The following is a 16,478-nucleotide window of genomic DNA, read 5'->3' as shown; positions in this document are numbered from 1 at the left end:
TATATACTCCATGGCTATACCTGGCGTACACGCTAAGGAACACGCTAGAAGAAAAGCTGGGCCCCGCGGCTTAAACAGACTCGTTCAGCACGCCCATATTCGCTACATGTTCGCTGGACATCGTTACAACACGCTAGGTGTGCTGCTAAGTGTGCCTAGGCTGTTCGCTACAACCTCAGCCGACGAAGCATACAACGAAATACCAGCGTGTGCTGCCGGCGTGGGTCTGGCCTTTGATCCAGCGGCGCTCTGCGCGTGTCTGGCGTCCTTCTGGCAGTTACCTTTATGCGTCGCGGCTCCGCGCACAACTTTTGAACATGCTCAAAAATGCCGTGACGCACCACGCCGCCACGAGCGGAATGACACACGAATGCATAGCGTTGGTTCCAGCGCGCTCGACGAACGAGTAAACGATGCGACGCACACCCACGAACGACAACGCATTGCCCAAAATTGCTGATTTTTTCAGTCGTTATGTGTGACTGGGCATTAGATAGAATATCCGAACATTGCGTCCCGTTTTACAATGCGCTGGATGTATTAAGATTGCCTTTTCTGGCCTACGTACTGTATACAGCTGTATATTTCGGGGCGTGGTTAATTTTCGAGAATTTGGCGAACTCGTTCCGACTCGAAAAATACAAACACACGAAATAAATTCATAACCGAATAATACCGGAATAATTAATAATTCACGCGACCGCCAAAATTAACCATCGCGAAGTCTGAATTCGGGCGAATACATTGTAACGCGAAAATAGGCGTTATACAGCATTTAAAACATTGCTCGCACGTTGGCTCGTGTTGTAGAAGCGTGGCAGCGAAAGAAAAGAGTGGCAGTCCTGCGAAACGCTCGAGGAAGGGTGGCATAGCAGACCATCCCGGTGGTCGCTATTCGCTAGACATGAGCAGAGAGCGACGAGAAACCTCTAGCTACACTGCCGCCGCAGAGGCGACCGCAGCTGATGCGGCTGCAGCACACAGCTAGACCGTACGGCTGTCACGTCAGTACTGTACTGATGTTTATGTTTTCTATAAGGCCAGTGTAATGTGTTGAATTATATCTCACAGAGACAAACAACGCCTAACGCATAATGTTGCTGTTAAAGCAAGAGACTTTTAATGGCCGCCCTAATCCGGGAAACGTAAAACTACAACAGTAAATGAATCAACACACGAATAAATCACAATCTCATCCCGCTTTACTAATGGAATTTGATCAAGCGCCAATGTACTATAATATTAATGGAAAAATAACACCAATGAAAGTTAAACAAAGTCTTTAACTTATGTTTTAACACCCTATAACGAGAATTGCATAATGTTGAAGAAACTGAAAGTTAGGCATGACTGATGTCCGAAGAAACTATACAACTGTATTGAAACCATGTTAGGAGTGAAATTAAACAATATAAAATTAAGCTGACAGTTTCCCTGACGAAAATTTCACGTCTGATTAATGTCCCACAAATGTAAAACGAATCAACAGCATAGTCGCTGGCAGATATGCGGAGCCGCCATGGCTCTGCCGCTGAAGGATCGTATAACTGACAGCTGACTCTCACCGGAGCTGGATTCATTATGAGAGCAACTGGAATCCACAAATGTCCACCTTCGTCATAGATCCAGATCACGAAGCGATTCTTTTATTGGGTGTCCCTAGACCCTTTACGCTTCTCAGGCACCACGAATTTTTGCAAGAAGGACAGACGTTTCGAGCGTTATACGATAGTCCATCACAACTCCGCTGTCGCCCTGTTCCATTATCGAAACCGAATTATCACAGACATAAGGTTTGGACTGTAAGGAGGTGTCAGAACTTGTTGATTTTTTCTATTACTGCACAAGTACATGTCTCCAACATGTAGATTGGATTCCTTCAGCTTCCGTTTAGAGTCTGAGTAAGATTCATCTTGCTTGGCAGGCCCTATCTCTTGATCTGATTTCAGCTGTATCGATTTTGTCCCAGGTGCCCATTTCGCATCAATCGACTGATGGAGGGCTTGATGTGAATGTCNGATCTGATGGCCTTTATGACATCTTGCATTTCCTTATCACCAGCAGTTGCTGCTCTGATCCCATCAAGGGTCAAGGCAATAGGAGTGCTTGCCTGTGCCAGGAAGTTAATGTACTCTTCACCGATTATCTCTGCACGGCTGCATGATGCACTGTTCCCAGGATGTCGGCTTGTAAAGTCTGCTGGGTTATCCTTGCCTGGACGGTACTGTAGCATCATATCATACTGTTGAAGCCGCAACACCCAGCGTTCGATCCGAGCTGGTGGTGTAGACCTAGGGTTGTTGAAAATCCCTAAGAGAGGTCGATGATCGGTAAGGATGATGAAGTGACTGCCATAAAGGTACAGGTGGATTTTTTCGCAGCCAAACACGACTGCTAGTGCCTCCCTTTCAGTCTGGGAATATCGTTGTTCAACTGAAGACAACGCTCGACTGGCATAGCTTATAACAGTCATCTCGTCACCCGACTTTTGAGTCAGAACTGCAGCAACACCTACCGGGCTGGCATCTACTAGCACCTCAGATTGTTTTGTTGGGTCAAAATAGCCCATCACAGCGTCTGACGTGAGAGCTGATTTGAGATCCTCTAGGGCATCTTGGTGCCTCTGGGTCCATGACCATTCAGTGTCTTTTCTGGCGAGTTCCCGGAGTGGCGCAGTAATTGACGCAACGCTTAGTATGAATCTTGCACAGTAATTAGCGAGGCCCAAAAGAGATCGGACTTCTGTCGCGTTCTCCGGGGTAGGAGCATTCTGAATGTCTGAGACCTTTTGTGGGTCAGGTGAGACCCCTTCCCTGCTGAAGGTGTAGCCAAGGTATGTCAGTGATGACTGACCAAATCGACACTTGTCTTTATTGATAGTGAGTCCACAGGTGTGCAGTCTCTGAAGTGTGGCGTGCAGACGTTTGTCGTGCTCCTCGTTGCTTCTACCGTACACTAGAATGTCATCGCTAACATTCAAGACACCGTCCAGTCCCTTGAGTGTATCTCTGATGGCATTCTGGAAAATCTCAGATGCGCACGAGATTCCAAAATTCAGTCTCTTGTAACGCCGTAGGCCCACATGGCGTTGATGTGGCGTTCCCTATTGATTGCTTGATTTGGTCCACGCATGTCCACGCAAAGTCTTATGGCCTCCGGGTTCCCAGGTTTAGGAGGTGTGACTATTGGAGATACCCAAGGGGTCGGGCCCTCGACCTCCTCTATTATATCCAAATCCTCGAGTTCACGCACTTTGTCTTCCACTTTCTGTCTCAAGTGGAAGGGCACTCTCCTGTGTGGTAGGGCTATTGGCTGTACGGAGTCATCAATGTGAAATTTTACAGAGAAGTTCTTTAGCTTGCCAACGCCCTCACTGAGTCCTGGATACTGACTGATAATGTCATCACGATATTGATCGGTGACACTATTGATACCTATAATATTCAGGGAGCTGGCTGTGTTGTAACTAAGGAGACAGCCAAATTTCCCTTTCACTACGAACATCTCACCATGAACTTTGACATTATTCTGGCTGATCGTAGCATGGAATTTACCAAGAAGTGAAAGCTTCCCAGTTGATCGAGCCATATGGTATGAGAGTTGTGTGTGCGTCTTCGAGAGTGGGGGACGGCTGTAGCTTCTGCCATGTTGATTCGTCGACTACATCTACTGATGATCCGGTGTCAATCATCATGTTGATCGGTACGCCATTGACACCGACGACTGCGTGAGGTAGACGGTCATGTTGGTTAACTGAGTATACGTATTCGACGTCTGAGTCCCTATTGCCATCACCCGACGTTGTCACTTGACTAACCTGAGCTGATCGGTGTTTGAAAAATGCCTTTTCTTCTCTGAATGCACTCTGGTTGTGGCTGGCTGGATGACTTGCACATTCTCGCGAAGTGGTTGGGCTTTTTACACTTAGCACAAATTTTGTTCCGTGCAGGACAGCTCTGTTGACCCCCTTGATGGGGCCATGTATTACCGCAGTTCACACAAATGTTATCAGATGCCGGTTGCCCTGAGTTTGATTGCGCCTTGCGGTAACTTGACTTGTATGCCTGTGGCTTCTTCCGCTGTATCCTGTTAACAGGAGCTGTTGTGCTGGCCTGACCGTCGTTGTTGTTGGAAGTCATTTCCTTGTGTTGATTGTCAGTCAGCTGCAATGTTCTAGCAAATTCCACTAGCTGGCTCAGCGTAAGTTTAGGATCACTTAGCTCCTTTTCATGACTCTGTCATTACCAGCACCGGAAATCAGTTGTGATTTCATTCTTCATTTTTTGGAAGCAAAACCACAGGTGTCAGCTAGCTGGGACAGTCTACTATATAGTATTGTTCAATTGATTCATCACCGGCTTGGTGACAATGTCTGAACAGGTAACGCTGAAATTCCCTGTTTTGTTTTGGACTGAAGTAATCTGACAGGGCAGATACAGCACGATCAAACTGTTTGTCTTCAGTTCCGAGACTCTCTTTTAGATTTTTATCGTCTTCAGGAAGTGAGTCAAAAATATCATTTACCTCATCCCCTGCTTGTGTTAACATCAGTGCCTTCCTCCTTGTATCGTCGGAGATATCGTAGGCTACGAATATATTGTTTTTGAGTCGATTGATCCATTTAGTCCACCGTATCCCGACTGCTTCACTACGGCAGTCAAACGCGGGATACTGCAAGTAATGTGGTATGGGCGCTGCCATCTTGTCGTGTCACTGGATACAGTGACAGTGTGTTGTCGAGGGTTCACGCTAACTCTGTTTAGCCGTTGCACTCTGCCTACGCTGGATACGACTGTGTCACCGTCAGATATGACGACTAGGAATTCAACTGACACTCTTTTTAGGCAGGATCCCATCCTCGTCGCCAATGTAATGTTTGAATATTATCTCACAGAGACAAACAACGCCTAACGCTAAGGCATGGTTGCTGTTAACAAGAAGACTTTTAATGCCCCCCTTCGGGGAAACGTAAAACTACACAGTTGTACACAATATCACAACCAGGTGTCAGTAGTAGTACCGCCACGGCCATAATGTAATGCAACGCAGAATGAATATTGTCAACTTTACCTACAATCATCTGCTTATCTATTCATCATAACCATCACCAGAGGAGTGTTCAGGAGTGCGAGCGCTCGATGCGAACGCTCGATGAACGAACGCAGCGCCTCCTAAACGACACACAGGCGCTCGCTGTGCGCTCGCTTGATCAAAGATGGCGGCCCCCATGGAGGGTTACTCAGCAAGATTTTAATGTCTTCGAACAAGTACAGGTAAACGAATTAGCAGACGAAATTGATACAAATTGAATTTAGAAGTAAATGAATAAATGAAAAATGAAATAAAGTTGAAATAGATTGCAAATTGACGTCAGAAATGTTAGATTCGCATTCGCCAGATTTTCCGTCGCCATCTTGTAAACAACCCGCGCACTGAGGGAACAGCGTTTTGAATTTGCGCGCAAACACTCGCGAGCGCTCGCTCGCGCAGTGTCGTTCAGAAGGTGAGCGCTCGCAACCGGAACACGCCTCAGATGCGTGTTCAACAGCACGAACGCTCGCGTGCGCTTGCCTTCTGAACGACACCGTGCGGTCGAGCGCTTGCGAGCGCCCGCGATCAGTCTCCCGAGGCTGTTCGCGCAGCTCGCGAGTTGTTTTCAAGATGGCGACGGGCAATCTGGTGAATGAGAATCTAACACTTCTGACTTCAATTTCACTCTGTTTCAACTTCATTTTATTTTTCAATCATTCATTCACTTCTGAATTCAATTCATATAAATTTTGTCTGCTAATTCGTTTAACAGGATTTGTTCGAAGACATTAAAATCTCGCGATGAAATCTGCTGAGGAAGCCGCCATCTTGGATAAAGCGAGCGCTCGGTGCATAGCTCGGTGTCGTTCAAGTGGCCCTGCGTTCGTGCTGCGAGCGTTCGCGCTGTTGAACACGCCTCAGAAGATGCTACACTACCCCTCCCCCAAGCGCAATGTGCCACACAAGCACGTCAAGCGCGTATGTCACTCGCCAACCGCCGCTCCTCTGTCATGGTCACCTCACCTCAGCGCAGCTAACAGGTAAGGACAAAGATCAAGCAGGCAGTGAGTACGTACGTGAGTATTCGCTTGGCTTTGTTATGTTTGATTTTGAGTTACATATACACTTCTAGTCAAAGGCGCAACCACATGTTGAAAGTTGGGGGGTCACAAACAGCCAATAGCAACGTGATCTGCGGGCGAGCGAATATCACGTATCACGGTTATGTACACGTATCACGGTTATATCACGCGTATACACGGTTCAATATCACGTATTTCAGCGTGTTGATGGAAGTGTTGCATAATTGTGATGTCATGAATGACATTACTAGGATCATGTATACATAAAATACCAAAATGTTTTATTAATTAGATTAAGCTAGTAGTAAACTACACACAGACTGTGCTAACTGTGTGACACAGTTAGCATGATTAAGATGAAGAGGAAAATAATAATGATGAAAATAATAATGCAAAAAATGTCTGACACGTGAAAACAGAGAACAGTGTTAGAAACCAAATGTGACCTTCCTTGAGTCACACTTTACAACAAAATCCTTTGCAATTGCTTCAATATCGATTCCAGAACACGTGATAAAAAACAATCGCGTTGGTTGGTTCAATTATCTTTTCGCCGTCACGTCAGTCGGCAAAAGCATTTGACTTTCGCCGTCGCCGTGAAACCAGGCCTGCGCTGTGCAGTGTCAGTGGAAACTGCGCCAGAAGATATCATCGATTAGAAGGTAAGGATGAACAGTGCCGCGCCGCGTCGCTTGTGTGAAGATGGGCCTATATTTTGTGTGTGTGTCTATAACACAGTTGGCTTGCGAACGCGTGGTGAATATCGTGCTCTTTCCATGCACGTGAGATTGAATGTACTATGTAGGTCGAATCTAAATGATATTATCAAGGGTTCTATTTAGATATCTGAATCTGAATCACAGTTATCACACTGCACTTGACCACCTGGGGTTTTGATTTATTTTAACTTTCACCTGTGAAATATGGATGTTTTACGATAATGACCCCTCCAGTGGTTGCGCCCATGCTTCTAGTGCATACCTATGAAGCACTCACGCAGGTAATGTTTATTTTTATTGAATAGGGGAGATGTTATGATATATGACCGTCAGATGTCGCGTCGAGAACAACGTGTGTGTCGCGTGGTATGCACGCATGGTGTGAAAGCATTCCAGTTATTCAAAAAAGATATCTGCGTAGACTATGATCATGTGTGAGCATCAAACATAACAGGCTTATTCCCTATAAGTCTAGGGCGTAGTGTCGCTTCAATCTATGGTTGGACTGCATATACAGTCTATAGTATATATATATATATATACCATATTAATGGGTACATTATGACAAGTGGATTGTCTGAACAGTGGGTCATTAATGATTATATTTTTTTGGTGGTGTGTGGTAGCAGGAGCACATCAAATATGTGATTCTGGTGGTAATAAGTACTTTCCGAATTGCATACATTTCATGGTTAAATGGGTTTTTATTTTTTTAAATATTCAGAACGCAACTATATAAGCCTTTAGATTTTTTTACAGAGCAAAATGATTTGCAAACTTTTAACATTTGTACTCGTGGTTATTAAATCGCGCCAATTCACCAAGGCATCATACCGATAATCTACACATTTCTATATAAACTGAATAGTGTTACTACATATACTCGATTTTACATTGCAATGAAACGTCTGCCAACACGTGCAACAATTAGAACATAGATCTACCCAGTATTGATAATATCCTCTGGGTTATCGCATCTCCGATCATACATGCGCTTCCTCGGTTAACACGCTTAGTGTCGCCTATGTTGGTCTAGCGTGTGTCCTAACAAATTCTATGAGACTCGGAGGCAGCCTGTTCTCGTATGCAACGCTGTGTCTGACGATAACGCGCGCGCAGTGGCACTTCAGCGAATGATACTGCGCGCTGATTCTGCCATGTATCTCGTCGCTCGACTCCACGTTGCCACGGAAACGCGTCGAGTAAATCCGGCGCCAGAGTTTGTATGGCGTCTCTCCCCGTGCGTTCACCACGTCGACGTGTGCGCCGTGGTTGAACAGCAGCGCGTGCACTATCTGCACGCACCCTTCCCTCTCTCGCGCGTAAACATCACCTTTGCATGCGCGCATCATCCTACAGAAGATGTGCAGCGGGGTGTCGCCCTCGCTGTCGCGTGTGTTAACCTGTAGATGTACGCCGGCGGACTCCGCCGCCGCTTGCACCACTGACTCTGCGTCTGCTGTTTCTTCACTCATTCTCACCCCTGCCTCGCTGCCTATTTTAGCGAGCGGCGTCCTCTTGTGACAATCGACTATGTTCGGGTCAGCTCCGTGTTTCAAGAGGCAAGTAATCATCTGTGTAAACGAACGAAACGAGGATCGTTAACAACCCGATTTTAGGTTCGTTTTTGTTCTTAAAGAAGTTTTTCCGAGCCTACTACCTTTATTACTGATGCTGATTACTAACTATTACTATTATTAAATTATTAACTATTAACCGATTACTATTACTGATTACCTTTATTATCTAGACAAAAATACATTGGAACATTGCTAACATTGTCTCCGTCGTTCACAACGTACGCCCGTATTTTCCCTCGGTCCCGAGTAGATTGCAAGAGTAGTGTAATGCGATGAAACTATTTAACATATCTATTATTAACTGTTAACCGATTACCATTACTTATTACCTTTACCATCTATAAGATAATACATTAGGACATTGCTAAAATTGTCTCCGTCGTTCACAACGCACGCCCGCATTTTTCCTCGGTCCCGAGTAGATTGCAGGAGTAGTGTAATGCGGTGAAACTATTTAACATATCTATTATTAACTGTTAACCGATTACTATTACTGATTACCTTTACCATCTATAAGAAAATACATTAGGGCATTGCTGAAATTCGGTCCCAATCATTCACAACGTACGCCCGTAGTTTTACCTCGGTATGAAGTTGATCACAGGAGAAGTGTAACGCAGTGAAGCTCTCAAATTTTTCCGTCACGGCGACGTTGGGGTCTGTGCCGGCCTCTAGTAGCATGCGCATGATGTCCAGCTGGCCAGAGACGACCGCGACGTGCAAGGAGGTCTCTCCGTGTGAGTTCGCGGCGTTGGCGCCACCGCCTCCTTGCCCTCACTCACCGCCATCATCAGCGGCGTCGCCCCGCTGTCCGTATTGGCGACGTTGGAGTCGGCGCCGGCCTCCAGTAGCAGGCGCATAATGTCCAGCCAGCCAGAGCTAGCCGCGTGATACAGGGAGGTCTCTCCGTACAAGTCCGCGGCATTGGCGTCGGCGCCGTGTGAGAGTAGCATCTGCACCACCGCCTCCTTGCCCTTACTCACCGCCATTATCAGCGGCGTCGCTCTACTGTTCGTCTTGGCAACGTTGATGTCGGCGCCGGCCTCCAGTAGCATGCGCATGATGTCCAGCCAGCCAACCCAAGCCGCGTGATACAGGGAGGTCCATCCGTACAAGTCCGCGGCATTGGCGTCGGCGCCGTGTGAGAGCAGCATCCGCACCATCGCCTCCTCGCCCTTACTCACTGCCTGCATCAGAGGCGTCGCTCCCCTCTTCGTCTCGGCGACATTGGGGTCGGCGCCGGCCTCCAGTAGCAGGCGCATGATGTCCAGCCGGCCAGAGCAAGCCGCGATGTGCAGGGAGGTCTGTCCTTGCGAGTCCGCGGCGTTGGCGTTGGCGTAGGCGCCGTGTGAGAGCAGCATCCGCACCACCGCCTCCTTGCCCTTACTCACCGCCAATATCAGCGGCGTCGCTCTACTGTTTGTCATGGCAACGTTGGGGTCTGCACCGGCCTCCAGTAGCAAGCGCATGATGTCCAGCTGGCCAGAGCTAGCCGCGTAGTACAGGGAGGTCTGTCCGCCCGAGTCCGCGGCTTTGGGGTCGGCGCCGTGTGAGAGCAGCATCTGCACCACCGCCTCATCGCCCTTACTCACTGCCTGCATCAGAGGCGTCGCTCCCCTCTTCGTCTCGGCGACATTGGGATCGAAGCCGGCCTCCAGTAACAGGCGCATGATGTCCAGCTGGCCAGAGCAAGCCGCGTGGAACAGGGAGGTCTGTTCGTGCGAGTCCGTGGCGTTGGCGTCAGCGCCGTGTGAGAGCAGCATCCGCACTACCGCCTCCTCGCCCTTACTCACCGCAATCATCAGCGACGTCTCCCCGCTCTTCATCATGGCAACGTTGGGGGTCGGCGCCGGCCTCCAGTAGCAGGCGCATGATGTTCAGCTGGCCAGAGCGAGCCGGCGATAAGACCCGCGCATTCCCGCCGGCCACGGCTGCGTGCAGCATTGTTCTGTCGTCACGGTAACGCGTGCAAACGTTCGCTCCATTGTCTAGCAGCAAGGCTACAACATCCGCGCTGGCTGTTTCGCAGGCGGGCATAAGAGGCGTTCGCCCGCGCTCATCCTTCTTTTGCAGGGGCGCGTCATGCAGCAGCAGCTGTTTCACAATCTCCATCTTCTCTTCTGTCCTGTCCCGCCAAAGTGCGCAGGCGACGTGGAGAGGCGTCTCCATGCGTAAGTACACGCACGATGTTTTCGCTCCACCTCGCAAAAGTTTTAACACTTTCTCAACATCCCCACGTGAACAGGCAGCATGCAGGTCTGACATTCTTCCCCCAACTGTAGGCACGCACTGTGCGTCTTTCTGTTGCGAGGGTCCAGTGCAGTTCGCCTACCTAAAATGCACACTGATGTTCACGAAGGCATGTAAAGTTGATTGCAATATTAATATAGTGCATGACAAATCGAAATCAGCTTTGTTCTCCACGTATTTACATTTTCTGTAAATGCGGGCTTATGTCAGGCTTGCGAGCCAACTCGACTGGAAGCAACTGGATTTCGAGCAACTGGAAGCGATCGGCAGCGACTAGTTGCATCCAGTTGCCCACTGTTCTATTCCGAGCAACAAGTGGCGGCCAGTCGCAAGCAGTTGCGTCGCAGTCGACCGAGCTAAGCACTGCAGTCGCAGTGAATTGCAGCCAGTTGCTTCCAGTCGAGTCGGCTCGCAAGCCCGACATAAGCCCGCCTTAATGCAGTGTCTAACAGATCGCTGAAAAAGGTTATTTTCCTAATACTAAAGTAATAGCACAAAAGCTGAAGTCCAAGGCCAGGAAGCAAATCAGAAAGGGGACAAATAAAGTGATTAAGCCTGGAGGATTGCGAAAGCATGGACACATTCACTTAAATATGCATGGGGACCACCGCTTCCCAATGCTCCACCCGCTTTGCCAAGTGCAACGCGCAACTCAGTAGCTAAAACTGCGCTGAAGCGTAAAGGTGGTAAGACAATGAAAGTGTCAATGACACTGTAGCTCACCACAAAAAAGGACACAAATGAGTGAGTAAGAAGAAGTCAGTTTTAATTGAGCAACCATCGACGCTACTTATAGATACGCATATGCATCTGTATATCGGCAATAATAATTATAAACCAAAATGAATCACAATGAAATGAACACCCCCCCCCGACGTCCCAAATATCAAGATCGTACGTCGAGCGGTTAAGATTTGTCCTATAAACTGTTGAGACACGGACGGACGTACGAGACGGACGGACATTCATGCGATTCTCCAAGCTGCATCTGACTTCGTCAGCTGAGCTAAAAATGCTTTTTTCTAGCCATTTCATTCACATTTTTCATGTTATTTGTATCGTAATTATAATGACAGTTTATCGTTCGCTCCATAACGACTGTAGCAACACTCACACACTATCGTCTAGCAAACCTCCATTTTCACAGATGACTTGCCAAGGAGGTCAATTTAAATAATTGATGTTACTAAGTGATAATATTCTACGACATGAAATTGTATATCATTGCAGGGTTTCGTTCTGAGGGAAAATTAAACAACGCGCGTATAGGCCAGTTTGGGGGAAAAACGCACATGGTGGATTAAAAGGCGTTAAGTACGCACGAATGTGGATTCTGCAGGCAGATGCGGGAAAGAGAGGTAGAGGAGGGTTCTGCAGGTGGTCCCCCAAATTTTTTTTACAAATTTGAATGTCTTAGACTGCATTTGAGGCACCCCGAAAAATAAAATTCCACCTTTAGTTAAATCTTACTCTGTTAGCAGAACCTACCCAGTCTCACGCTCTGCATTTCGCGGAGACTCACGCATCTGCCACCCATTCTGCTCCGCACTCCTGCATGCCCTACACATTCTCACGAATTCACGCAAAAGAAAACAAGTGCCGCAGAGCGACAGCGCTCAACTGACGTGTACGCTGTAGCCAGGTATCCTTCTGATAAACTCACTGGCAACCGGAATCCAGAGGACCGGCATACAAGATGGCCTTGCGCAAAAAGTGCGGTGTTCCCCGACCGCCGAAAGCGGTTAAGCCGCGCACTTCCGCGGGACTGCGGTGCACGCCGCCGCGGGATGTTGTGCGTATAGCTCCCCGCTATACGATTCGCGCGCGCCAGGAAGGCGGTGCGCCGCGAATCGTCGATAGCGGCGCCTAACATCGCCGGAGTTTTCGGGACACATACAGGCCTCGGCTACATCGGCTTTCGAGGGCGGGCTTTCCGATTATGGATTGACACGCGTTTGTACATCCTCGCCGTCGTACCGTCAATGCCGTATTTTCGTACCTTATCTGGCGTTCTCCCACTATCTTTCTCTCTTTCTCGCACTCCCACAGTCTGTCTCTCTCTCTCTCTCGCTCTCGCTCGCTCTGCCGCACGGTTAATAAGGTATCTATTACATGCATCAATGCTGCCGCAGCCAGTCACACAGCACTGCCACTGTACTTGCAGCGTTTCAATAAAATGTAATGCTAAATAAATAAGATCTATTTACTACAAAAGTCACGGCGGCGCAAAACTCCCGAGCCAGCTCCACGTGAGCGGCGGGGAGGAGGGAGGCTGGAATGTGGCCGCTCCGCCATCTTCCTAAAAACATGTGCATATATATATTTGTGTGTCAGTGTGGCGGCGTGTTGTAGGATTAGCTACGTGTAAAAACTGCACGGCCACGCCAGCACGTGCTCGCACGACGTGCCGTCGCCACGGCAGCGCGGGGTCAAGAGGCATATCAAATTCCATAATTGCATATCGCTTGGGATCTTACTATCCGAACTCGAAGCAATTCTCAGTCTAAACAACCATCAATCAGTCAGGCCTGCGGGGTCCTAAGATGGCTGGTGTGGAAAAATTCTTGTGGAAAATCCTCGAAGAGAGCCTCGTCGCGCCATCTATGGGACGCCATATGTACGAGAATAACTTCAGGTTATTAAATAAAATAATTAAATAAATTCGAAATCGCTTTTCTAGAGGAAAACTAACGCGCAACCTAGCAAGTTAGCAATTACGAGCATTTGCATTTATTCTCGCCCTACGTGCATAGTCGAAAGGCTTCTGCAAGTGCCACAACTCCTCAATTGACCGATTACAGGCCGATCTGACAGAACCGTGAAATTGTTCTAAATACAGAGCAGCGAATTCGATGAAAAGGCGCCGTGAGGCGGCGCTGTTCGCGCGGATATCCGGGCTGCAGATCGTCAAGTGCGCCCTCCTGCCACCGCGTTCGCGCTCAGAGCATATATCTAGGATACTACTAATACAGATCTAAAATCTGATAGGCTTTGCTATACCTACTGGTAGTACAGTAATAAAGATACAGAGCTCTGTGTAACTTTAATGACTTTGCTATATTAACATGTTATCGTGGATATACGTCGAGCGCGAGCGTAGTGGTGGTGGTGGTGGGAGGAAGGGCTCTAATAGCAAAAGCAGTTCAGTCCTTTGTTAACAGTCAACAAATCCATGTTGAACCCTCCTCTTGAGGGTCAAAAGGTTATCAGACACTTATTCTTCGCACGTCAGTGGAAAGCACAATTCATGGTCCTTTCAATAAAGTGATAAAAATGGTAGGTCAGCGCTGAAACAAAAAAGTTTTTCACTCTGTCCATTAGGCCATGTCCTCAGAAAATGTCTGATGTCTGACCTTTCCCCAACTGCCCTTTGACCTGTAAGCTCCAATTTCGCACTGGTGATGGGTTTTCTGCCCATCACACTATACACCAAATACTAAGAGCGTAGGTTGAGCCGTTCAGATTTGTACCACAATTCCGTATTTTCTCCTATACCTTAAGTTAAGGGGGAAATATTCCCCCTCCGTTGACCTTTGACCCTTGACCCCCACATTGGTAATCCCGAGTTTTTTACGATCACCCCCCGACGTCCCAAATATTGTGACCTCGTACATCGAGCGGTTAAGATTTGTGCCCAACTGTTGACGGACGGACGGACGACCAGACGGACGGACGACCAGACGGACGGACGAACGCTCATGTGATTCTACAAGCTGCATCTGACTACGTCAGATGAGCTAAAAACCAAAAAAAAGCAACCCGTGACACAAAAAGCGACACCCCTGTTACCCACGTCGATGGCTGTGCACATCGTGGCTCGGGCAGCATTGATTGAAGTACGGGGGGGGGGCAAATGCACTGATTGTTAGTCGCGTGGGCATGCTTATTGCTGTATATGTAGGAGTGGGCACCGCTGGTATGAGGGAGCAACAGCAAAACCTTCCCGGAATCGAGGAAAAAGCTGCAATCGGGAATGACACAGGAGCTAGTGTGCCGGCACGCAAAAAGATTAACGTTGCTGTGAATTTCATTACGATTTTCCATGTATATAGTCAGAAGCACGTGGTGATCTATTTATTTTTCGATTGACACTATTTTGACAACGGCGGGTAAATACAGGGACATTTTCACAATGGCGTTGTTAAATTTGACAACGGCGGTGCGCCACAGTGCCTCCTATGCAGAAGAAATTTAAACCCTGCATTAATGGTCCGGTGTGCGTTGTATATATGGCGGTGGCTGGTTCTGTCAGTAAATAGTGCTGACAATTGTTGACAGCAGCTAGGGTCTTGCTTACTGTTGTCGTAAAATAATATTTCTTCATTGCCCATGTAAATACTTGTTGTGAATTGTCTCGCTACATGTAATAATTAAGGTATAACGATCGCAAATGGATTAGTAATCGGTAGCAATAACTGGAATTTTGCTTTTCTTATAACACATCTTTGCTCCACTATGCTGTGTTTTCTTTATTATATTATATTATATATTTAGATGTTATTATTGCAGGCATCTATATTTAGTAAATAAATATTATATTTAAAACAAAATGCTGTTTGATTTACTCATGCATATTATTACAAAATCGGTAGAAATACTTGCACCACTATGACAAAGACGAATTTGAGAAACATATTATGACAAGACATTAGCACACTAACACCCGAAAACTCCTGAGAAACACCCGAGCCAGGAACATGCATGCGCTGAATATTGAACCAACATGCTTACGTATGTGGGTGTAGCTGATGACCGGTGCACTCTACAATCCCTGCATCTTTGCTGTGATGGGCTGCAAACCAATTTTGAAGCAGTAGAGGCAGTATGACTGAGAATGAAAATTTGTAAGAATTTTGCATAATAGTGTGTGATATTGTAATATCAAGAAATTTTCTTATTATCTACCCCTGATAAGGTTTAACACGTCACTTGATTGACTTAATTGCAATTGAATTTTGTCTACATATTTATTGCTCAAACTACACAACACACTGTGTTACTTCATACATATACCGGTTAGTTCAGTGCAAGCACTGCAAGATAGGCTACAGGTTATTACTTACTGCAGAATGGCTTAATTTCACACAAATATAGTGTTGAAATTCTGCGCGACTTGTTGCAGCAGATCTCAGCCACTAATATATATAAAAATAGTAATAATATCATAAGTGTACACACAATAAAATGAGAAATCGTGATGAATAACATTTAAAATGTATATCAATAGTATACTACTATACTGTTATTTACTTTAGCAATAGCTGTTTATACTTTATCCACTGTTCATGAATGGTAATTACCTCCGCAACGGAGTTGCAGAGGTTATGTGATTGCTCTCTGTGGGGGGGAGGGCGGGTGAAGGGGCTCTAATAGCAAAAGCAGTTCAGTCCTTTGTTATAACAGTCAACAAATCCATGTTTAACCTCCTCTTGTAGGTTATTACACTTATCTTCGCAGCGTCAGTGGAAGCACATTTCATATGGTCTTTTCAATAAGCCTAAAAATTGTAGGCCACCGGAAAGAAAAAAGTTTCCCAATCGCTCCGTCAGACCATGTCGTCTCAGAAAATGTCTAAAATCTGCCTGTGCCCCATTGACCTTTGACGCTCAATTTCGGAGCAGTGATGGCTTTTCTACCATGATGCTGATATACACCGACTATCACGAGCCTAGGTCGAGCCGTTTAGATTTGTGTCGCAATTCTGCATTTCCTCCCTATACCTTAAGTTAGGAGGGAATGTTCCCCCTTCTTTTACACCTCTTGCCCTTTGACGCTTTGACCCCCCAGCTTCGACATCCCAACTCGTTTCGGATTAC

The 16,478-nt window shown here is 46.9% G+C and overlaps 1 protein-coding gene across 1 annotated transcript; it reads right to left on the bottom strand.

Moving 5' to 3' along the window:
- Positions 1-1,945: 1,945 nt before the first annotated feature.
- LOC106804710 lies at positions 1,946-4,701 on the bottom strand. Its single transcript, XM_014806000.1, has 5 exons — positions 4,525-4,701; positions 3,989-4,235; positions 3,555-3,723; positions 3,196-3,391; positions 1,946-3,019 (listed from the first exon to the last, which is right to left on the bottom strand). The coding sequence occupies exons 1-5, from the start codon at positions 4,699-4,701 to the stop codon at positions 1,946-1,948; spliced, it is 1,863 nt and encodes a 620-aa protein (XP_014661486.1).
- Between the last annotated feature and the right edge of the window lie 11,777 nt (positions 4,702-16,478).

This window comes from Priapulus caudatus, unplaced genomic scaffold (genome assembly GCF_000485595.1).
Source record: "Priapulus caudatus unplaced genomic scaffold, Priapulus_caudatus-5.0.1 Scaffold84, whole genome shotgun sequence".
Taxonomy (NCBI): Eukaryota; Metazoa; Priapulida; class Priapulimorpha; order Priapulimorphida; family Priapulidae; genus Priapulus; species Priapulus caudatus.
The sequence above is the reverse complement of the archived record's forward strand: the minus strand, read 5'-3'. Positions and strand labels throughout refer to the sequence as shown.